This window comes from Myxocyprinus asiaticus, chromosome 3 (genome assembly GCF_019703515.2).
Source record: "Myxocyprinus asiaticus isolate MX2 ecotype Aquarium Trade chromosome 3, UBuf_Myxa_2, whole genome shotgun sequence".
Lineage (NCBI taxonomy): Eukaryota > Metazoa > Chordata > Actinopteri > Cypriniformes > Catostomidae > Myxocyprinus > Myxocyprinus asiaticus.
In genome coordinates this window covers 61,273,998-61,298,949 of record NC_059346.1, presented here as the reverse complement: position 1 = coordinate 61,298,949, position 24,952 = coordinate 61,273,998, and the positions used below count along the sequence as shown (strand labels likewise).

Sequence of the window (24,952 nt, the reverse complement as noted above, 5' to 3'; positions counted from 1 at the left end):
AAGAACTTGACTGGCCTGCACAAAGTCCTGACCTCAACCCGATAGAGCACCTTTGGGATGAATTAGAGCGAAGACTGCGAGCCAGGCCTTCTCGTCCAACATCAGTGTCTGACCTCACAAATGCGCTTCTGGAAGAATGGTCAAAAATTCCCATAAACACACTCCTAAACCTTGTGGAAAGCCTTCCCAGAAGAGTTGAAGCTGTTATAGCTGCAAAGGGTGGGCCGACGTCATATTAAACCCTATGGATTAAGAATGGGATGTCACTTGTTCATATGCGTCTAAAGACAGATGAGCGAATACTTTTGGCAATATAGTGTACATATATATATATATATATATATATATACACACACACACACACACACACACACACACACACATCATATTAAAATTGGTTTATGTTCCAATATATCAAAACAAATGAATTAGGGGTCGCTGATATTGGATTTTGCTGATACGATAATAATGCGTTAAACGAAAGGCAATAACAGATTAATTTATTTTAATGCTTAGTTTCTACCACGTGTGATCTTTGCAAATGACAATAAAATATTGTTCTGTTGTTTTTAATTTGTTTCTATTTATTGCTTTTATTTTTCATTCATGTATTTCTTTGTTTTATTCGATTACAGACTGTTGTCTTGAATAATTACTTGAAAACTTGAAACAAGGTTTACATACTTAAAAAAAAAAGAAGTATTATTATTTGTTGTGGTATCAAAATAGGGACAGAGAAATGTCAAATTTTACTACCAACTATGTACATATTGTGTATGGTAGATCTTGCTATAATAACATTATGAAAAAGTAGATCTCATTTATACATGTGAGCACCTAAATATACATCTAAATAATAATATTGTTCTTTGACTTTTCCATGTTTTTGTTTGGCTATTACTTTGAATTTAGATTTATGGTAATGGTGATGTTTGTGGCATATCTATTTTAGAAAAAAAAAATAAAAATAAAAAAATAAAAGAAGAAAAAAGATCAGTGACCAAGTCAACAGTTTAGACAGAAAGGTGAGGCAAGCTTCTGAAATCTTTAAGGCAAGTCATATTTGGCACAGACATTAAGGAATTATTTATTTATTTTGTGTGTGTGTGTGTGCTTTGATTCTTTGGTTCTGGCTAACTGGACCAGTGTTTGAAATGCTTGACAGTCATTAAATTAAATGATAATTATTTTGTTTAATATGAAAATTTTCATTCATACATGGTTTCTACATTTTAGTTCTAATTATTAAAGTTCTATCATAAAAAATGCTGTTTCTTAAAAGTTCAGTTGATATGCTTTCAAATGATATCACATATTCTTAAAAACATAAAACACATTCTATGTGTTTTTTTTAAATCTTTAAAACTGTGATATTTTAAAGAGAGGCTGATGAGATTTAGAATGCCCCCAAGTTTTCAGATCGTTCCTATGCCCTTGTATGAATTGCAATATAAACCTTGCATACTCGTGGGGGAAAGCAGAGCCTGTTATGATAGTTACTCATTAATTCATATGAGAAAACAAGGAAGAAATATTCAATAGATTAAGCTACTTTAACAATGGAAAACATCGAGAGTACGGTGACACCATGCGAAGGGCAGACGTGTGAGAGACAGCTCTGTGCACTTTGCTAATTTTTAAAATTATTTTCATGATATAATCCGGTGAAATTCAATAAACCCAGTTACACATTTACTGTTCGAGGTAAACATGGCAAAGAAGTCAAAATCCTCGGGCTCTGGAGACATCAAAAGACACTTACGGGTTCAAGATGAAAGCCCAGACAGGCCTGTGGACCGGGGACTCGATTTGGATGGCGCGGCGGGAGAAGGAATCCAGCGTCAACTGTCCAACATGTCGGTGATGTTGACGAAGGTCTGCTCAACATAACAGGCCACAAGCTGGAAATCGAGCGAGCTCACAGAGTCCCAGCTCACAGATCTGCTGAGGGAGGAAGGCCCTGATCGATTCTGGCCAAATTTTTGAAATCATCCAATAAAGATCTCGTGTTGCGCCAGGCAAGGAGCAAAGGAAAGCTTTCTTGGAAGAATTACAATATTTTCTTGTTCCCAGACTTTGCGAACTCGACGAGAGAAACGCGATCGGTTTAGGGAATGCAAGAAACTCTTACATCAGCGAAGATCTCTTTTGCTCTGATGTTTCCAGCCAGACTGAGAATAAATACCAAGGAAGGCAGCAAAGTATTTACATGTCCCAATCAGGCAATGTCTTTTATTGAAACAAAGGTTGAGTAACCATTGGGAGTTTTTCTTGTGAGTGGACTGACTCACTGAACATTCTCTGGCTTTCGGAGGAAGCTGGCCGCCATTTTTGTTTCTTTTTGCTTTGGCTCCGACGAGTGGTTGGAGTTTGTTTTGTTTTGTGGATTAACACTTTTCCTTAAAGAAACTTTTGCATTGACGGAAGATCACTTTTACAATGAAGTTCCCGGGCAGATTGAGAATAGACACTACGGATGACCGCAAAATATCAACATGCCCACACAAAGGATGTCTTTTATGAAGTTGGTGGACTGTGTAAATCATGGGATATACTTTTATGCGGTCTCTGAGTGAATTGACTCTTGACCATCCGAGGAACCGGGATGCATGTTTCGTTTCCTTTTGTGCTGGTTCCGCTTAGCGGTTGGAGCTTGTTTTGTTAATAAAATTACTTCGGGATAGTTATGGATGAATCTGTCAGTTCCTTGTGCTTATGCCTCCTGCTGACTGGAGTATGATTTGTGGAGTATTTTCATGGGACATTGGAATGATTATGTCATCTGCTGCACTCATCAGCTGGCTCACTGAAGATTTGTTTGTCTGACCGAGGAAACTGAACGGCTTTATATCGTCTGGAATTTGTTTTGTGAAGGAACACACCTTTGAGACAGTTCTGTAAATGAGTCTACACGTTCATTGTGTTTATTCTGCCTATTGGCTGGGGTTTGTTTTACAAAATATTTGATGCTATGTAATTTTGGCTTACAAATTTGTGAGGCAAAGTTGAGCAATCCGATGGCAAAGTTGTCGCGGGGGCTCGCGTACATGGACTAACATGAGTTTTAAGGGATTGACGCCGGTTGGCACTTTCGTGCGCGGGGTTAATGCGCACGTTTTTCTTATTTCTGTTTGTTTTGTTCGGGGGGAAGTTTGGGGTTTTATTGTTGCGCTGATGTTGAAATGTGGTCTTCATAATTTTGTTTTTTTGCACAATTAATTTTTTCAATTATATCAAAATGTCGAATGTTGGTATGAGTGTACTATCTCTCTCCACATGGAATGTAAATGGGTTGGGGCACACCATAAAAAGAAGGAAGGTTATTTCTTTTCTTAAACGTAAGAAATATGATATAGTGTTTCTTCAAGAAACGCATCTTTCCCCGCAGGAAGCTGAAAAATTTGGGAAGATATGGGGTGGACATGTTTTCTTTAGTGTTGGCTCAAGTAAGAGCAAGGGAGTCATTATATTGGTAAATAAACATTTACAATTCAAATGTCTCAAACAGACTAAAGATAAATTAGGGAGAGTCATTATTATTTTAGCAGAAATTCAGGGGCAAAATCTGATTTTGGCTAATATTTACGCACCTAACGCTGATGATCAGGGCTTTTTTATAGATCTTGAAGGGATGTTGCAAGCCACTGGCACCCCTCATGATATAATTTTGGAAGGAGACTTTAATCTTTTGATGGACTCAGTCCTTGATCATAGTGAAGCAAAAGCGTGCAAGCCTCCTAGAGCAACATTGACGCTTCACAGGATGTGTAAAAATCTTGGTCTTACAGATATTTGGAGACTTTTGAACCCATCTGGTGGAGACTACAAATTTTTTTCATCAGTCCATAAGATTTATTCTAGAATAGATTTTTTTTATTTTTTATCTCCAAATCCCTCATTTTATCTGTTGTTGATTGCTCAATTGGAAATATCTTAGTCTCGGATCACGCCTTTAGAGGTGTTGCCACATATAGAGAAAAATAAATCATATAGCTGCTGCCTTAATGTGTCCCTTTTGCAAAATCCTGATTTCCAACAAATGTTAAAGACTGAAATCAGTGTTTATATGGAGACCAACTGGTCCTCGGTATCCTCTGTGGGCGTTGCTTGGGAGGCACTTAAGGCGGTTCTTAGGGGTTGGATCATACAGTATGCCTCATTCATCAAAAAATCCAAAGCACAAGAACTCGTGGAGTTGGAAGGAAATATTAAAAGTGCAGCGGCAGAGCTGAAGCGCCGTATGTCATCTGATGGCCTCAGAGAATTGACCCGATTGAAATAGAGATATAATACTATTTTGTTGCAGAAAGTGGAGTTTTGGTTATTCAGGGCAAGACAGTCATACTCTGAGTCGGGAGACAAAGCAGGGAAGCTTTTGGCTAGATATATAAAGCAGAGAGAGTCTTTTTCTACCAATCCCTCAGTGAAATCTGCTGGTGGTGAAATTTTTACCTCAGCCATTGATATTAATAACGCTTTTAAAGAGTTCTATCTTGATCTTTATAGTTCCACGTCTTCGTCTACTGATGAAGATATTAGAAACTTTGTGGAACCATTAGATCTTCCTAAACTGAAGACTGAGCAAAAAAAACGCTCTTGATTCTGAGATAACCTTGGAGCAGCTTGACGAGGTAATTAAGTCCCTACCTACTGGCAAGGCTCCGGGGCCAGATGGTTTTGCTGCAGAATTTTTTAGATCCTATGCTATAGAACTGGCTCCACTTTTGTTAGAAGTTTATACTGAATCATTGGAGGAAGCTTTCCATTCTTTAATCATGACACAAGCCCGGATCAGTCTGATTCTTAAAAAGGACAAAGATCCAAGCGAATGTAAAAGTTATCATCCAATCTCCCTAATCCAGCTAGATGTAAAATATTGTCAAAAATTTTGGCTAACCGATTAAGTTATGACATCTCTTATACATATGGATCAGGTGGTGTTTATTCGGGCTGTAGCTCTTCTGATAACATTAGGCATTTCATCAATATCATGTGTTCAATGGCGAATGATCAGACTCTGGTCGCTGCCATCTCACCATCTCATTTGATATGGTAGAATGGGATTTTCTTTTTAAGATTTTGGAAATGTACGGGTTCTGGAGCACATTTATTGGTTGGATTAAGTTACTGTATAGACACCTGGTACTGGCGGTGCAAATGAATGGATTAATTTCTGATTATTTTACTCTGGATAGGGGCACCCGGCAGGGTTGCCCTCTTTCCCCATTATTGTTCTGTCTTGCCCTGGAACCATTAGCAGCCACGATAAGAAAGGAGGATGATTTTCCATGGGTGGTGGTGGGAGGTGTGGTGCATAAGCTTTTGCTTTATGCAGATTATATTTTATTATTCGTCTTCGACCCTTCTAGATCTATGCCTTGCCTCCACAGAATTATTCATTCCTTTTCTAAATTTAAGTTTGACCCTTTAATAAAAAGGTTTTCGAGCAATGTGGGCAGGTGGGCTTCATTACATTTATCTATGATTGGGAAGGTTAATGTTATTAAAATGAATTGTATTCCAAAATTCAACTACCTGCTACAGTCTCTCCCTATAGATGTCCCCCACTCTTATTTCAAGCAGTTTGATAGCACAGCAAAGTCCTTCATTTGGAATGGTAAACGTCCCAGATTACATTTCAGTAAGTTGCATAGGTTGATTGACAAAGGTGGGCTAGGCCTACCCAAGAGTTTGTTTATTATTTATTCGGTCTCAGACATTTGGCTCACTGGTTGCTCCCACCTGAGAGAGCCCCTCCCTGGTTTTGTAATGAACAGGAAGTTCTTGCCCCTATTTCGCCATTACAAAGCCTATCAAACTAACTGGAGAAGTTAAGTTACACCCCGTTATCTCGCATTTGCACTCGGTATGGACAAAAGTGTCCAGAGTGTTTAATTCGGACATTTATTTAAATGTAGCCTCAAGCATATGGCTGAACCCAAAATTATGCATTAATAAGTCCCCTTTCTGCTGGACAGAGTGGATTGAGAGGGAGGTTAATACGCTCGGTGACCTATATAAGAGTGGAGTGTTGAGATCCTTTGAAAATATGGTTCAACATATTGAGATTCCCAGATCTCAGTTCTTTCGGTATTTACAGCTGCGCCACCTGCTCTGTACTATTTTTGGGAGAAGCATACACCCCCCTAAAGCAGCAGATACTCTGGGAGGGGTGATTACTGCTTTTGGAAAAGGTCATGAGGCATCAGTGTATTACTCTCTGCTAATTCAGAGTCTGGGGGACGGAGCTTCGTCTTCTCAAGAGATTGTGGGAGAAAGATCTAAACTATTATTTTAGAAGTATTGGAAGAGGGAGTATGGGCAAGGATTAAAAAAAATGTCAAGCCTACATCTACAGATGCAAGGGTGCACCTTATGTAATTTAAGATTTTACATCTATTTTATTGGACCCCCTCTAGATTGTATAGGCTTGGTCTTAAAGGTACACCCACCTGCTGGCGATGCCAATCAGATGATGGAGACACAACCCATGTTTTTTGGTGGTGTGTTAAGATCCAAGAATTTTGGTTGAAGGTTCAGAGTTTTATGTGTGATGTATTGGGCACTCAAATTTAATTTTGCCCCAGACTCTGTACTTTAGTGATGGGGCAGTCATCAATATAGGGGATAAACACACAAAAAAAATTGGCTCCTAACCAGTGTTATGATTGGCAGACAAATTGCTTTAAGGGGATGGAAGTCGGCTGGAGCGCCCTCATTTCAAGAATGGTGCACGGAGATGGGGAGGGTGGCGGCTTTCGAGGAATTGTTATGTAGAAGGCCGGGGAATTGGGATTCGTTTGATGGGAAATGGGGCAGCTATTTGGCGTTTTTGGAGGGCGCTCGGGGAAGGTCAGTGGAGAGAGAAGTTTAGTTTTAAGTGTGTGATTCTATTTTTTTTTTTATTTTGTGTGTGTGTGTGTATAATCATGTGTGACCACAGGGATGTTGTTGAGGGTCAGGGTGGGGTTGGGGATTGGGAGGGGTAATATTGGGGGTTAAATGTTGATTCTGTTAGTTAGTTATATTCTTTTGCTTTTTCTTGTTATCTATATGAATCAATAAAATGTTAATCAGAAAAAAAAAGCCTACATATCTTACACTGTGCACCAAACCACAACATTTCCATTCGTAATTCATGTAATTTTAACTGCAGGGTCTTCAGTAATTTTTACACATTCATAAATTGTGGGGTATGTTTTGTGCATACCTATAAACTTGTCTCAGTGCATCTCACCCCTTTCTCTTCTTATTGAAGCCAATTGACTCACATGCCGAACTGAAGGAATGACTTGCCTCCTCGAGTCATTCAGCAGATTCTCATTCACGAACGAGATGACCACTACATTCAGTTGGTTCATTTAATGAGATGTCTCATCTTTCTCAGGCTCAAACGACTGAATAAACTGGTTCAGCGAAGGGGTGTATTCATTCAGTGGGTCAAACCAATGATATGCTCCCTCACAGCCCACACACAAATGCTATTGGCTCACGCCATAATGTCTTTACAGGCATGAAAAGCAGTAGAGCTCATTGGCTTCGAAAGCAAGAGATGTAATTGAACGAGAAATATGAGTCAGTGTTTGGAGGTAAATGAGAACGATTTGTTCACTTAAAAGATTCATTCAAAAAAAGAGATTAGTTAATGAATAGACCTCTTAATGCTATTTGTAAAAACAAGCCCAGATGGGACTTGTGACAGAAATCAAGTACTTTGCAGCCTGTGTAAGGCGCAATGTAATTACCACAGAAGCACGTCAAGTCTTAACTATCATGAAAATGCAGAATGTGACTTTTTTGCAAGCACTTTTCATGTGGAGTTCAAAGCAGTTGTCTCCCTGACAAGAATCATGAATACGGCTTCACGACTGCTGCAGCAAAGCAGATAGCCACAGTCTGTGGAGGATGAGAGTTTAAGAGATTTAATGTGCATTGCAATGAATATGCAACCTATGGTTGCGCTCAACAAGCCACGTGATAAGATGCGCGGGTTGACGATCTCAGGCGCGGAGGCAACTGGGATTCGTCCTCCGCCACCCAGACTGAGGCAAATCACTACACGACCACAAGGACTTAAAAGCACATTGGGAATTGGGCATTCCAAATTGGGAGAAAAAGGAGAAAAAGGGGAAAAATCCCCCCCACCCCCCACAAAAAACTGTTACAAATGTTGCCTATATGCTTACATAAAATACAGCCTATTGCAACAGTACTTGCTGCCCATGCAGACCTCTACTGCCTCTCGAATATCTCGGCCTGGATGAAGGAATGTCACCTTCAGCTCAACCTTGCCAAGACAGAACTCCGTCGTGATCCCACTCAACCCATCTGTTGATCACAACCTAACTTTTCATCTTGGTTCAACTACACTAACACCCACCAGGACAGCTCTGAATCTGGGATTAATCATAGATGACCAACTTAAATTCACTGTCCAAATCTCAACCACCGCCAGGTCTTGCAGGTTCGCGCTTTACAACATCAGGAAAATCAGACCTTTTCTGTCTTAATATGCTGCACAGCTACTGATCCATGCTCTGGTCATTTCAAGACTGGACTACTGTAATGCTCGGTAGGCCAGCCTCCCAGCTAGCACGATTAAGCCACAGCAGATGGTCCAGAATGCAGCAGCACATCTGGTCTTCAATCAGTCAAAGAGGGCTCACGTGACCCCACTAGGGTTGCTCCGATACAAACATTTTGGTTTCGGTACGATACCAGCCCTGGTACCTCGGTATCGATACTAAATCGATACTATAATCAACAAATAATTTTTTTTTTTTTAAATAAAATGCTGCACAACAGAGCTTCACAGTATTACTGAAAAAAATCTGATTACCTGTGGCACAAGGCTGCATGTGTTTGTGATATTGCTTACATATAATAATAATGATAATACAACCATTTAATACTACATAATTGTTATTATGAGTATTATTGCTACTTAAAATTTTTATACAGTAGTTATATTTATATTTTCACGCATCCATTTGAATAGAGCTTTCATATTAGCGGGACATTTAATATGACAGACCTTTTGAGTTCTTCCTGTTTTTATGGGTTAGTTATATCAAGCTTCCCATTAATGCTGGGATACTCCTATTGCGACTCTTGAGCTGAAATCTCCGAGCTGCACCCGAGGAGTTAATTTAAGTGTTAACAGCCATTTATACTCTAAACACACTGAATGAAAATTAACCACCAGCAGTGTGTGTTGAGTTTGAGTGAGTGTGTGCACATGCACGCGCCCGTGTGTCTGTGCATGTGGGAATCATGACAGAGCAGAGCGGCACCTCTTGTTCATTCTGTAGCATGCAGCGCATGTGACTGTATATTATTTAATTAAATTACATCCTTCTGCTATTTAATGATCACACTTGGCCATGTCCAGAAGTTTTTTATTTTCAAATTGTCATTGATTTCATCTCAAATCTATCACATCTCATATCATTTTGCTAATGACAGCATATTGTAATATGGTACCGAAATTAGCAACAAGATGATATAGTACCATTTTAATTTTTTTTGTATCGCAATACTTCATTAGTACCAGTAAACCGCACAACCCTACACCTCACTCTTGATTTCACTCCACTGGTTACCTGTAGCTGCCCGTTACAAATTCAAGGCTTTTTCTGGCATTCAGGACAGAGTCTACTTTAGAGCCTACTTCAATTCACTCCTCCAGATCTATGTCCAAACTTGCACTCTGCAGTCAATGAACGAGTGGAGCCTGGTGGTCCCAAAGTCTATTTCACGATCATTCACTTTCTTTGTTCCTCTGTGGTGGAATGAGCTTCCAACTTCCACGCGACCTGCCGAAACCATCTCAACATTCAAGAACCAGCTGAAAGCACATCTATTCTGAGAGCACTTAAGCAATCCACACTATATGCACTTCCTTAATATTTAACAATATATTAAAAAAAAATCTTTCTTCTACGCTAGCTTCTTTGTAAGTCACTTTGGATAAAAGCGTCTGCTAAATGACTAAGTGTAAATGTTAGCAAAGGCAATTCTAAATGAAAAGTTAACAGCATCATAGTGAGTGTGTTTTGAGATGATACGAGCAGTTATGTTCACTTACACTAATGTTATCAGGTGTGTAATCACTATCAAATTATGCTTTTCTCTTTTCAAGTGACCGTGATGATTGTTTGCCTCAATCCAGATTCACAGTCTACACAGATTTCAATTAAATTACGGTGTAATTTTACAATATCTTTTACAAAAAAATCAGACATATATGCTTTAAAATGTCACTCTTCATTCCAGCCCACATAAGAATACTATCAATTCCTTTCATTAGAATGTTATTAGAATATATATTAAAATATAAATGCGCTGTTCATGGCAATCTCCCATTCATTCCTATGGAAAGTTCTACAAAGCTTGTCTGAGCGAGCAAAGGTAAACAAGAGGGGCGTAGCTTAGTGAAGGGTCAATTCTCCAACAGACCAACTAGCTTCACTCTACACACAAATGTCTTACTGACCGGATGTTCCAGTGAGGTAAGACTAATGAAACGCAGGAAGAGTTCTCCTCCAGATGAGACAGCAACTGATGAATCAGTCTCCTGTAGTCTGTGTATAGCCTGTGTCATGTTCTCTCTCAAGCCAACAATAGTCTCACCTAAAAAGACACAAAAATTATTTCATATTCACATCACATTCAGGGCTCATATCTCTAAACACAAAATAAGAGTGCATACCAGGAGAGTTCTGAACAACGAGAAAGAAAATAAGAGAAAACTAGATAGTAAAGTTTGAAGACAAACTTTATGTTGGCTTGACAAAGCCTTGTCTGAAAGTTTAAAATAGTTTGAAGAGTTGGAAGTTTGAAGGTCTTACAGTCAGACAGACAGAAGGAACATCATACAGACAGACAGACAGCTGCAAGAAGTCCTATGCAACCCTACCCCTTGTTTGTTTTTATGAATGGCAAATTGGTTGCAAGGGTAACCCCATTTGGTTGCTAGGTAGTTATCAAGGTGATACTGAAAAGGCTCCTTGCTACCCTGAGTGAAATAAGTCAACCCGGAAGTCTCTACGATGTTCTGGTGCAGAGATATGTGATTTGTTACTTGGTTGCTAGGGTAACCCCATCTGGTTGCAAAGCAGTTACCAGGGTGATACTTCTCAAGGTTCCTTGCCATCCTGAGTGAAATAAGTCAACCCGGAAGTCTCTACGATGTTCTGGTGCAGAGATATGTGATTTGTTACTTGGTTGCTAGGGTAAGCCCATGTGGTTGTTAGGCAGCTGCCAGTGTGATACCAAGAAGGCTGCTTGCTGTTCTGAGACATACAAGCCAACAATGAAGTCTTTACGACTTTCTGATCCTGAGATACCCATCTAACCGATTTTAAATCAGTGGGGTTTGGTTGCTAGGGTGCTCTAAATGGTTGATTAGCAGTTACCAGGGTGATACTTAACATGGCTCTTTGCTATCCTGAGTGCAATAAGTCAACCCAGAAGTCTGTACGACATTCTGATCCTGAGATACCCATCTTAGTGATTTTGAATGGAAGTCAATGGTGTTTGGTTGCTAGGGTGCTTTAAATGGTTACTAGGGCGAGGCTATGTAGTTCGCATGATGATACTTGAAGACTGATTGCTCACCCAATTAAAACAAGCCAGCTCTCATGTCTCTAGGACATTCTGATCTGAAGATATCACACTCTAAGTGAAAACAATAGAGTTGGTTGCTAGGGTGCTCTAAATGGTTGCCAGGGTATGGCTAGCCAGAGAACAGAGTAATTCTTATTGGCTGCTTACTAACCTGACTCAAAAGAGCCAATCTCCAAGTGTCTACGACATTCTGTTCTGAAGATATCCTTCTGAGACATTTTGAATGGAAGTTAATGGGTGGTGGTTGCTAGGGTCCCATAAATGGTTGTTAGGGCGTGGCTATGCCATTTCCAAGGTGATACTTAAAGAGTGATTGGTATCCAGATTGAAATGAGCCTGCCCTCATGTCTCTATGTTATTCTGATTGGGAGATATGAGCTAACAACTTTCTTGCATTGACTGCCATAGTAGGAACAAAATTCTCTTCCCATAGTACTCTATGGGACTTTTTGGGACGGTTTTTTGCCGCCTTTTTTACCCCCTGGGGTACATTTTACCCCCAAACACAGGGTATGTTCGTACACGGCTTGCCAGCACAAATCAAATGAGAGCACCCACATGTGTCTAAGACATTCTGCTAAGAAGATATAACACTCAGTCATTTTGAATGGAAGTCAGTGGGGATGGTTGCTAGGGTGCTCTAAATGGTTGTTAGGGTGTGGCTAACCATTAAACAGAGTGATTCTTATTGGCTGCTTACTAACCTGACTCAATAGAGCCAATCCGCAAGTCTCTAAAACATTCTGTTCTGAAGATATCCTTCTGAGACATTTTGAATGGAAGTTAATGGGGGGTGGTTGCTAGGGTTCTCTAAACTGTTGCTAGGGTGTGGCTAGCCTGTGACCATAGAGATTCTTATTGGCTGATTACTAATCTGACTGAAAAGAGCCAATCCCCAAGTGTCAATGACATTCTGTTCTGAAGATACCTTCTGAGCCATTCTGAATGGAAGTCTATGGGGGCGGTTACTAGGGTGCCGTAAATGGTTGCTAGGGCGTGGCTACACCATTTACAAGATGATCCTTAAAGACCAATTGGTAGCCCGATTGAAATGAGCCCACCCCCATGTCTCTATGTCATTCTGATTGGGAGATATGATTTGACAACTTTCTTGCATTGACTGCCATAGTAGTGAAATAAAAACCTTTTCATGGGCAAGACCCTTGCCATAGTATGCCTATGGGAAATTTCTGGGACATTTTTTGCCCCCCAGGGGTGCACCGTACCCCCAATCCCTTAGAAAAGTCATAGCACAGGTGTCGTCAATAGGCCAGTCGATTTGACACCTTATTCATGGGTCCACTACAAACGGTGCAGGACTAGTTAGGTGCCGAAGTTTTGTACGGAATAAGAATAATAATAATAATAATAAGTATGTGAGATTACAATAGTGATGCTTGGGGTCACGTGACGCCATGCAAGGAAAAGACGTGTGAGTGACGAGCTCCGCGCACTTTGCTAAATGTTTTATTATTTTCATTTTATAATCTGGTGAAATTTGATATACCGAGTTACACATTTGCTCTTTGATGCAAAACATGGCAAAGAAGTCAAAATCCTCGGGCTCTGGAGACATTAAAAGACACTTACGTGGGAGGAAAATGGACGCCATGCAAGGAGCAGACGTGTGAGCGACGAGCTCTGCGCACTTTGCTGAATTTTCGATTATTCTCATGTTATAATCTGGTGAAATTTGTCACACCCAGTTACACATTTGTCCTTTGTTGCAAAACATGGCACAGAAGTCAAAATCCTCGGGCTCTGGAGATATTAAAAGACACTTGTTCAGGATGAAAGCCCCGAGAGGCCTACAGACCGGGGACTCGATTTGGATGGCGCGGCGAGAGAGGAGATCCAGCGTCAGTTGTCCAACATGTCGATGATGTTGACGAAGATTCTTGCTGACTTGGAGGATCTCGCTGTAATACGATCGATCGATCACGGCGATGGAAATAAAATTCTCTGAGTTAGGTACAAGAGTGTCTGATGTTGAAAAACGAATCGATTTTCTGGAATCTTCGGAGAGGGAATTATCCGCTAATCCACCCGCGACCAAAGTTGATTTGGAACATCTCCTTGAAAAGCTTGAAGATCTTGAAAATAGAAACCGCAGGAATAACGTTCGAATTGTTGGAATTCCTGAGCATGAAGAGGGCAGAGATATGGTGAAATTCCTGGAAGAGCTCTTCCTGAGTCTGCTCGACATAACAGGCCACAAGCTGGAAATCGAGTGAGCTCACAGAGTCCCAGCTCACAGATCTGCTGAGGGAGACAGGCCCCGATCAATCCTGGCCAGATTTCTGAGATCATCCGATAAAGATCTTGTGTTGCGCCAGGCGAGGAGCAAAGGGAAGCTTTCTCGGAAGAATCATAATATTTTCTTATTCCCAGACTTTGCGAGTTCGACAAGAGAGAAACGCGATCAGTTCAAGGTGTTGGGCCTCATGTATTCAGATAGAAGGCAAAGGCAGGCCTAACACAGTCGTAAAACCTAACTCAATCCCACATACCAAGTCATAAATCTTACTGATAAAAACCGCGCCAAAATCAAACAAAGGGAGTCCAAAACAGACTACAAATCCCATGAAGCCTTGCTCACTAAAGGATCAAACTCTCAACTCCTATTGGATGAGGCACACAACAGAACATCCCTCAACCATGATGTCATCGGGAGTAGAAATATCTCTGAGATGTTTACGGGATTTGCTTCCAGCAACTTTGCTTGCCGTGCGTAGACGCAGCTCATCGCTGCTCTCAGGTGTAGCCTCGTGGCACAAGGAAGTAACGTCCGACTTGAAACTGTGGCCATACAATCTCTATTTCGCTGGACAAGTTGAGATTACTCTGTGTTCCACCGAACACTCTAACGGATCCGAAGGAGACCGCCGAGCAATCCGCATCTTCATCCGTTTGCCTGCAGAAGTGAAGAGATAAAAGATTTCTCTTCCATCTTCAATCAAGTCGACATCGCTGATTTCTCCGCCAGCCCGCCGAGAATCAGCAGCCGTACCGCCCGCCAACAGAGCGAGGAAACAGCCTCCCGTCATCACCCGAGCCTCGAAGAATCGAGTCGGAGTTAAAAGACGGACGAACACACATTCTACCTGTGTCCTCATGCGATTCAAGTAAGAGGTTTACGTCTGGGCAGAGATAGAATATTATAGTGTGTTATTCTTGTGTATCAACGTTATTGCTTGTACAGGTTACTGACTGCCGTGTCCGCTCATTCTCTCTCTCTCTCTCTCTCTCTCTCATACTAACCACACACACACACACACACACACACGCGACCCCTCAAAAACATTCTCGCACACATTTTTGGCTAGTAGACAGCTTCGTGATAAAGCTCAGCTTTGTCCCTAAGCTATTGTACAAGCAGATACACGTGGTAAACTGGTATACACCATTGACTGGTTTCTCTCCGCCCACATTCGCGGCCATATTCTCTGGTCGGAAGTCTCGCGTGACATACTCTCCACGAGAGTCACGTCCGCCATTTTGTGTGCTTCCCTCCTTACACACACACACACACACACCTTATGTGTTATAGGATTATTTTGGTTTCCATTTCTAATCATATCACTGTTTAGCTTGTAGTTGTAAGTCGGAAGTTTACTGACTGCATTGTATTAATTATTAACTGATATTACCGCATAAATAAACTTTGTAAACAAAGAGAAGTGTTTTGGTTTGTTTTGCATACACCTGTATCATGCTGACAGGATGTCAGTGCTCGGATTCAAGCATTCATTCATTGTTTTTTTCCCGAACATCGATATTCTTCGGATGTCGATTTTCCTAAGAAAACAATCTAATATTGAGACTGTTATACTATCTGGTTATTAGTCCCTGATTCCAGGGTGGTGCCCCATCAATGTTAATCCTTATTAATATTCTATTGATTTTTTTTGATAACTGATAATTATCTTTGATGATTGTTGAATTTGAATGATCAGTAAGCTAGTGTTAATTTTAATTAATGTCTCATCGATGTTAACAATTAACGATTATCTTTGATAATTGTTGATTTAAAGGATTAGAAAAGCTAACATTGATTCTCATCAATGTTCTATTGATTTTAATAATTATCTTTGATAATTATTAATTATTGCTAATAACCAAACCCGCTCCTAAACGTAGCGCACTACATTTACTGGAGCCCCATATGAGGTTTTAATGAGTTGAGTTAGATCCAATTAATTAATTTAAATATTAATTAATAACTAAAGAAATAATTATTAATTATTTCTGATAGTAACACTGATCTAAACAACCAGTAAAGCCCTACATAATAATTGGTGCCCCGTGTGAGGCATCCTACATGCCAGTTCTGTCACAGTGTGTATGCATAAGAATCCAAAGTAATAACTTGAATCATTACTTCAAAGTTTGGTTCTGTTTGACAATTTACTTCTCACAACATGCCAAACATAAGCCAGTGTGGTGTGAAAGTGCTCTTAAGAGTGAATTAGGGGTTGGTAAATTTACGATAGTCTGCTTAAAACCCACTGTTGTTGTTATTTAACTCCTAACGCTTTCATCTAGATGTTACAGAGAGGTGCCAAGTCACTTCATTGACGTCCACCAAAGAGAGAACGCAGTGAAATTTGCACATTACATAACAGTAGACCGTAAGCCACAGGTCTAAGCCTCTCAACTGTGTGTTCGTGTCAGCATTATAGCAACTGTAAAACAACAAGCTATCAGAGCCACTGTGTCGCAAGAATTTTTACTGCCCCAGTAAAATGAGTCACCAATCGCCCTGCGTGACTGGAGCTGAAGCTCCACAGAGGTTAGTCGACCCAGCACTGCAAGATGTGGTCGCTGCTGTCCTCCATCTCTCCGTAGAGGAGAGAGATTTCCTTAACGGCTACAATATTAGTCGTTGTGATGAAGCATTGCAGGAACTAGTTGATTATGTCAACATCCCGGTCGGGAAGCCAAAGAGCACAATCCCGGACCTAGTGGGCCAAATGTTCCTTCTTCATCACCGCAGAACCCAACTGCAAACTGCAGAGCACCAGGACCAGCTCGCCCAGCTGCAGAGCAGCTATCAAGCAGTGCAGAGGGAAAATCTCAGCCTGCACCAAGACGTTAGGTGCACCCAAGCTGAGAAAGTCCAGGCACAGGAAGATAATGCCTGGATGCAGGGGGAAAATGAAACCCTGCGCTGGCAGCTTCAAGCTGCCCAGCTAAAAGTAGTCAGATCAGGTAAGTGCAGCTGAAACGCACAGCACAACATCTGACATAGAAGAGGGCCCCCTTTTTAGCGATACGCGTAGGAATGTGCCCCTGAGAAACCCAGGGACACACGCTAGGAGCCAAGCTGCCCCAGTGGTACAGTCTCTGACTTCGTCCTCCAAGACACCTTTCAAGCTCCTCCAGTGGCTCGCTGGTTGGATGCAGGTGCCCCTCCTTACAGTTGCCCCCCCAGTCAGTTTTCAGTCACGCCACCTTGCGTTTCAAACCTACTGATTCCACACCACGGAGGGGGGACAATTATTTTCAAGCCCAGAGTGGTGTAAGCGGCTCGAAGATCCCATTAGCCAGGGAGCTGTACGTAACCCGGGGTCCACCCCCACACGTCGACTGGACTCTTTCCCCACCATGAAGGGGAGAAGTCGTCCTCATCGCTATAGCGATCCGAGTGACTATGGTGTTTCGGATGACTCGGACGACCCGTGGTCATACCGACACCAACGCATCCGACAACTCGAGTCCCTCGCAGGGGACATAGAACGCTTTGACCCAAGTAATCGAGATTCAAACATCGACAATTATCTCAGAGAAATTGAGCACTGCCTGATTGATTTGCCTTATGCTTCGTCGCGTGAAAAACTCAAGCTTATATGGAAGACCACGGTAAGGAGTGTCCATGCATTCATGGAAACGCTGCCGACTGGTACACGAAACCGCTACTCAGCTCTGTGTAAAGCCCTACGCGAGGAGTATTCGCTGTATATCGACGAAGCCTCCACTACCATAGCTGCTTTCGCCATCACCCAGAAGAGGCACGAGCCTCCGCGTGAGTATTACAGACACCTGAGAACCACGTACTTCCAAGGAAGTAACGCACCAGGTCTGGAGGAGGAACGAGCTTTCAAGTCTCTCTTCCTTCACAACCTCCACAAGTGCGAGCAATACGACGTCACGATGCACTGCAGAATGGGCAACCCCACCATGCAGGAAATCAGAAAATAAGCGCAACTGGCATGGGAGACACGCGTGCGCCCTGCCCGAGGGCACGAAGGCAACGCCAGAGTCCTGGGGATCCAAGCCTCAGAATATGCAGACCTAGCGTTTGAAGGCAACGAAATGCCTCGCGTTAAGGTGAATGCTAGAACAGGACCCCAGAGGCGCCGATCACCCCGCCAGCAGGGTAGGCAACAGAACCAGGGGGGTGGTAACCAGACACACCCCCAGGGTCACAGCAGGCCTAAACAACAAAACATTCACCGGCTGAAAGGAAATGTGCAGTTCGAACGAAAACCCAAACAAGAAAGTGAGTGGGTAGGCAAGGTTTCAAATCCCCTCAGAGAACAAGATTTGAGAGAGGAAATGGAGGATATAAGGAGACGCTTGACTGAGTTAGTAACGAAGCTCAAGGAATATGGCGCTGAAACCTCGTCAATATGCCTAGATGATGTACCCGCTCCCATTAATGCCAAAGTTTACTTTGTAGATCGGGAAAAGGGGAACAGTGTCTAAGTTGCTCCCCAAAACAGTCACTCCTAACATGCCACACCCTCCTTTTCTGACCTTCTTGGGCAATCTGTACCGTAAGGGCAACGCCTGACACATGGGTCATTCAACTCCCACGCACTCTTTAAGTACCACCTTGGAAATGGCAGATGGAACACCCTAGCAACCATGGAACAACACCAATATCTCTGCACCAGAACATCCTACTGTCATGGGGATGGCATCTTTCAACTTGGGGCAGTTGGTGGGACATCGTGGTGATGAATTTTGCCACGGCAAGCACCACTCACATTTTCTTCAGGAAATGTACCTATTTAGTTATTCTTCTTATTATTATTCCGTACAAACTTCGGCACCTAACTCGTCCCGCACCGTTTGTTGTAGACCCACAAATGAGGTGTCAAATTGACCGGCCTATTGACGACACCTGTGCTATGACTTTTCTAAGGGGTTGGGAGTACGGTGCACCCCTGGGGGGCAAAACATTTCCCGAAAATGTCCCACTGACATACTATGGCGAGGGTCTCGCCCATGAAAACTATTTTTTTCCCTACTCTGGCAGTCAATGCAAGAAAGTTGTCAGATCATATCTCCCAATCAGAATGTCATAGAGACATGGGGGCGGGTTCATTTCACTCGGGCTTCCAATCAGTCTTTAGGTATCATCTTGGAAATGGTGTAGCCACTCCCTAGCAACCATTTATGGCACCCTAACAATCGCCCACATAGTCTTCCATTCAAAATGGCTCAGAAGGATATCTTCAGAACAGAATGTCGTAGACACTTGGAGATTGGCTCTTTTGAGTCAGGTTAGTAAGCAGGCAATAAGAATCACTCTGGTCACTGGCTAGCCATGCCCTGGCAATCATTAAGAGCACCCTAGCAACCAAATCTATTGCTTTCAATTAGAGTGTGATATCTTCGGATCAGAATGTCCTAGAGGCTTGTTTTAATTGGGTGAGCAAGCAGTCTTCAAGTATCATCATGGTAACTACTTAGCCACGCCCTAGCAACCATTTAGAACACCCTAGCAACCAAACACCATTGACTTCCATTCAAAATCATTAATATGGGTATCTCAGGATCAGAATGTCGTAGAGACTTCCGGGTTGACTTATTTCACTCAGGATAGCAAGGAGCCTCGTTAAGTATCACTCTGGAAACTGCCTATCAACCAGATGGGGTTACCCTAGCAACCAAGGAACAAATCACATATCTCTGCACCAGAACATTGCAGAGACTTCTGGGTTGACTTATTTCACTCAGGATGGCAAGGAGTTTGTTAAGTATCACCCTGGTAACTGCTTAGCAACCAGATGGGGTTACCCTAGCAACCAAGTAACAAATCACATATCTCTGCACCAGAACATCGTAGAGACTTCTGGGTTGACTTATTTCACTCAGGATGGCAAGGAGCCATGATAAGTATCACCTTGGTAACTGCTTAGCAACCAGATGGGGTTACCCTAGCAACCAAGTAACAAATCACATATCTCTTCACCAGAACATTGCAGAGACTTCTGGGTTGACTTATTTCACTCAGGATGGCAAGGAGTTTGTTAAGTATCACCCTGGTAACTGCTTAGCAACCAGATGGGGCTACCCTAGCAACCAAGTAACAAATCACATATCTCTGCCCCAGAATATCGTAGAGACTTCCAGGTTGACTTATTTCACTCAGGATGGCAAGGAGCCTTGTTAAGTATCACCCTGGTAACTACTTAGCAACTAGATGGGGTTGGCCTAGCAACCAAGTAACAAATCACATATCTCTGCACCAGAACATCGTAGAGACTTCCGGGTTGACATATTTCACTCAGGATGGTAATGAGCCATGATAAGTATCACCTTGGTAACTGCCTAGCAACCAGATGGGGTTACCCTAGCAACCAAGTAAAAACCACATATCTCTGCACCAGAACATCGTAGAGATTTCCGGGTTGACTTATTTCACTCAGGATAGCAAGGAGCCTTGTTAAGTATCACCCTGGTAACTACTTAGCAACTAGATGGGGTTGGCCTAGCAACCAAGTAACAAATCACATATCTCTGCACCAGAACATTGTAGAGACTTCTGGTTTTGTTCATTTGGCTCAGGGTAGCAAGGAGATTTTTGAGTATCACCTTGGTAACTGCCTAGCAACCAGATGGGGTTACCCTAGCAACCAAGTAACAAATCACATATCTCTGCACCAGTACATTGTAGAGACTTCTGGTTTTGTTCATTTGACTCAGGGTAGCAAGAAGCCTTTTGAGTATCACCTTGGTAACTGCCTAGCAACCAAATGGGTTTACCCTAGCAACCAATTTGACATTCAGAAAAACAAGCAAGGGGTAAGGTTGCATAGGACTTCTTCCAGCTGGCTGTCTATCTGTATGATGTTCCTTCTGTCTGTCTGACTGTAAGACCATCAAACTTCCAACTCTTCAAACTATTTTAAACTTTCAGACAAGGCTTTGTCAAGCCAACATAAAGTTTGTCTTCAAACTTTACAATCTAGTAATAATAATAATAAGCTTATGTAGTAGATCAGTATAATAACTAACTTTTATCTCTCCTTAGGAATTCAAGCAGTGTGCATATTGCAGCCACGGCTGAAGCCACATCTGGGTCTTCTCTGATCTGCATTCTGAAATATTCAACCAGTTCTGAAAACAACAAAAACAATAACATAGTTTAACAGCATCTGGTGTCAAGCTAAAACACCAATTTAAAGCCAAGACAAGTTCTTAAGTGGTGGATGTATATGTTCTGTTTGTGGCCAAGAGTAAAACAAGCAAAACAATTGACATAATTTGAAAAGTATGATGACATATGATATACATTTTCACAACTACAATGACATGCATCGATGGCCAAAAATAAAAAAATAACGGAACCGGAACCAATAACTTTGTATGTTGGGTCAAGTAGAACTTTTAAATAAACAAGAATACATTTCCCTTTTGGAGTCCTCTCTTAGAGTCCATTCAGAGTGTGTAGACTTAAAAGGAACAGTTCACCCATTTTTTTTTTTCATGGAACACAAAATGAGAAATTTTGATTAATGTACACATTCCTCTTTTCCATAAAAAAATTTACCACACACAAAAATTCACACAAAGCTATTGTGTAGTTTCAGAAGACTTGGAATATAGAGCACAACGTAGAGCTGGGTATTGATACAGATTTCCAAATTTGTTTCTGATTCACAAGCTCTCGATTTGATTCCAATTCGATATTGATTCATATACACACACACACATACACACACACACACACATATATATATATATATATATATATATATATATATATATATATATATATATATATATATATATATATATTACAATGTCCATTTTGCTTAATATGAAAGAAATTATCTTTCTCTCTCTTGCAAGATGCTATGAACTTTGGAAAAGAGGACTGTAAACATTCTTCTAAATAACACGGGTTTGGAATAACTTAAGGATGAGTACATAATGACAGAATTCTCCTTTATGGGAGAACTAATCTTTCCAATGTGCAAAATACACTTTCTCTGTGAAGTTCTCTTTCTCTCAATGGATATAATGCTCAAAAATCCCTTTTTTTTTGTAAGTTACTTACAAATAAATTGACCTATTTCAAGCATTTTCAAAGTTGAATTAATGACTACAGTCAGGTATGAGCAGTTGGGTGAACAAAACAATGGAATTACTAGATAAAAGTACAGTCACCATTAGAATTCAATCTTAGGTACCTCGTTGGAAGTTGTCGTACTTGTCCTAAACTGTTTGCACTGGGACATTAATGCATTTATTTGTTTGAAAACCACAAGGATGCAGGTGGCAATAGGCTAATCTATTATCAAGTAATTTTTATTTGTATAGCACTTTTTACAGTTCACATCGTTTCAAATCAGCCAAAGGAAATCATTGTGTATTGTCTTTAATGAATAATACTGTAAATCATACTGTAATGAACCAGGGAGCCCATACTCCTCTGGCATTATAACATACAAAGTCCACCGACTGTAATCACGAGATAGCAGTATAAATCTTATACTATATTAATTATATAGATGACAAAAGACGCTGTCTTTAATTATCTTTGACTATTATGACAAAGTTTATGAGAGGTACGGATTGAATTCGTTAACATAATTTAACTAGTTAACGTTAGACGATAAGAGACCCCAGAAGCTGAATTTTTTTTTTTTTTTTTATTTTTTATTTTTTTTTTTTTTGCTTGTCCTGTAATTGCAATGGTTAAAACTACCTTCTTAAAACCTACCTTTTTCTTCCATATTGAATGTCCGCGTGAAGACGTGTCTTAGCTGAGGGTTATTTTACCAGCAAACAATCTCCTTTAGATATCTCAAATATTACAAAATGCCACTAGTAGATGTGGGCCGCTGCGCTGATGCAAAGCAATGTTCAAGCTTAACACACCAGGACAATAAAACCTGAAGATTTTTTTTTTTTTAATTTGTTAAAATAAGTAGATTTACTGTATTAATTAAAATGAATTGTTAATTTACATAAATATTTGCAATGCGTGCTCTTAAGCGAATTTCGCCTTGAGAAATTACGTGCTTTTTCTTTTACTCTCTTTGATGGTGTGTCGCAAACTTGCATAGTGCATTACCGCCACCTTCTGTCCTGTATGGTCCAGAGACAGCTCCATGCCAGACAACCTCTTCTTCTTCTTCTTCTTCTTCTTCTTCTTCTTCTTTGGGTTTTACCGGCAGCTTGCATCCTTAATGTTGCACTACTGCCATCTTCTGGAGTTATCTAACTCCTAAATCGTCCAGTATGTAATATTCTCCCCATCAATCCTGTTCTTATTAGGAAGCTGTTCAAGCATCTTCTACCTTGTCTATTCCCACCACACTCCAGTATACTCTTTACACCTGTTCCTGATATTCCAAATCTTTCCATTTCTTCCATCATGTCATTTCTTTCTGCTTCATATTTCCTGCAATTGACAAGCATGCTCTACAGTTTCTGATACCTGACAATGATCACAAAAGCCAGTTGGATGTTTTCCTATAATGTGAAGTGTACTATTCAAATTACTGTGTCCTATTCTTAACCTAGTCTTGATTGTTTCTTCTTTTCTGTTTCCTCCCCTACTTTTCACAACATCAACTCTATTTTGAATGGAATATAAATGTCTTCCTTTTATCTCCTGATCCTACTGCCGCTGCCACTCTTTAATGATTTCTCTCCATACAATGCTCTTTCCTTCTGATTTTGTGTCTATGTTTTCTTTTTTAACAGCTTGTTTGGCTAGTTTGTCCAATCTTTCATTACCCATAATGCCTGTATGAGCGGGAATCCAATTGAATATGATCTCAGTGCCTTATTTCCTTATTCTTGAGTGTAATGATATTATTTCATAGATTAAATCCTGATGGTTACTGGTTATACCTGATATAAGAAATCTCTAGGTTTCCTTCTCGGGATAATTATCACTTCCTTCCATCTCTGTGGTACTCTTCCTTCTTCCCACACTTAATTAAATAACCTCAAAAGCTTCTTCTGTCCCTCCATACTTAAATGCTTCAACATGATGTAGCATATTTCATCTTTCCCTTTTCAACTTTTTCCTCATTGGTTACTGCAACCTCAATTCCACTACTCAAGACAGGATAGCTCCACTCCCTCCTATCCCCACACATCTTTTTAATCATCCCCCACACCTCTCCTACCTGAGTGGTGTTCCCAGCTGAAGCACAGTACTTCCTCCAATATGTTATTTTTGTCTGTCTAATTGTTCTCCTGACTACTGCCTGAGCTTGTTTATATTCAATCATATGCTGAAAATTATGGATTCTTTTCATTAACTTAAATGCTTTATTTCTGTTTCTCACTGCTGCTTTGCATTTATCATCCCACCATGGTACTGCTTTCCTCTTTACCTTTACTTTTAGGAATGGATTCTCGTGCTGCTGATATAATACCTTGTCTTATTTTATTATCAATTGTATCTATATCTCTATTATAATCAATCTGATTCAGATATCTATCACTTTCTTTCTGAAATTTCTCCCAGTCAGCATTCTCAAATACCCATTGCCCTCACCTACCATCTGTGATCTGTGACATACAAATATTAACTTTACATAAAACTGGGTAATGGTCACTCCCTATAGTTCCTTCTTGATAAACATTCCAATCACACAGTGGTGCCATATTATTGGAAACCAATGTGAGATCAAGCACAGATTCCTTTACGGAACCAACATCTATCCTTGTTTTATTTTCATCATTTAAACACACTAAGTTTTTCCCATCCAACAACTCCTCTATTACTTGACCATTATTATCCATTTTCTCACTCCCCCACAATGTGTTATGCACATTAAAATCCCCACACCATACAATATTACTTCTATCCTGACCTTCTATTTCCTCCAGCTTGTTTAGATCTAGCCTTTTACATGGGTTGTAGTAATTTATAACTACTAAATTTTTCCTCTCACAACATACTAGTACCATGTATTCCTGTCCACTCCCTGTACCTAGTGTTATGTAAGGAATCCCCTGTTTTACAAATGTGAAAAATTCACATTCCAAATTCCCTCCACCTCCACCATCTTTTCTGTCTTGCCTAATTGCCACATATCCACTTAAGACATAATCCAAGTTAGGC

At 40.8% G+C, this 24,952-nt stretch overlaps 1 protein-coding gene across 3 annotated transcripts in view; it reads right to left on the bottom strand.

Moving 5' to 3' along the window:
* LOC127426290 (translation initiation factor eIF-2B subunit alpha-like) overlaps positions 1 to 22,928 on the bottom strand; it is a 63,415-nt gene extending 40,487 nt beyond the window's left edge. Inside the window, exons 1-3 of one of the 3 annotated variants that reach the window (XM_051673015.1) lie at positions 22,589 to 22,928; positions 20,878 to 20,979; positions 10,496 to 10,632 (exon numbers count right to left, since the gene is read on the bottom strand). In XM_051673015.1, the coding sequence (XP_051528975.1) occupies positions 10,496 to 10,632; positions 20,878 to 20,979; positions 22,589 to 22,601 (252 nt within the window). In that variant the 5' untranslated portion in view covers positions 22,602 to 22,928. The remainder of the gene's footprint in view (positions 1 to 10,495; positions 10,633 to 20,877; positions 20,980 to 22,588) is intronic. The other 2 variants (XM_051673008.1, XM_051673024.1) reach the window with 2 other exon arrangements.
* Between the last annotated feature and the right edge of the window lie 2,024 nt (positions 22,929 to 24,952).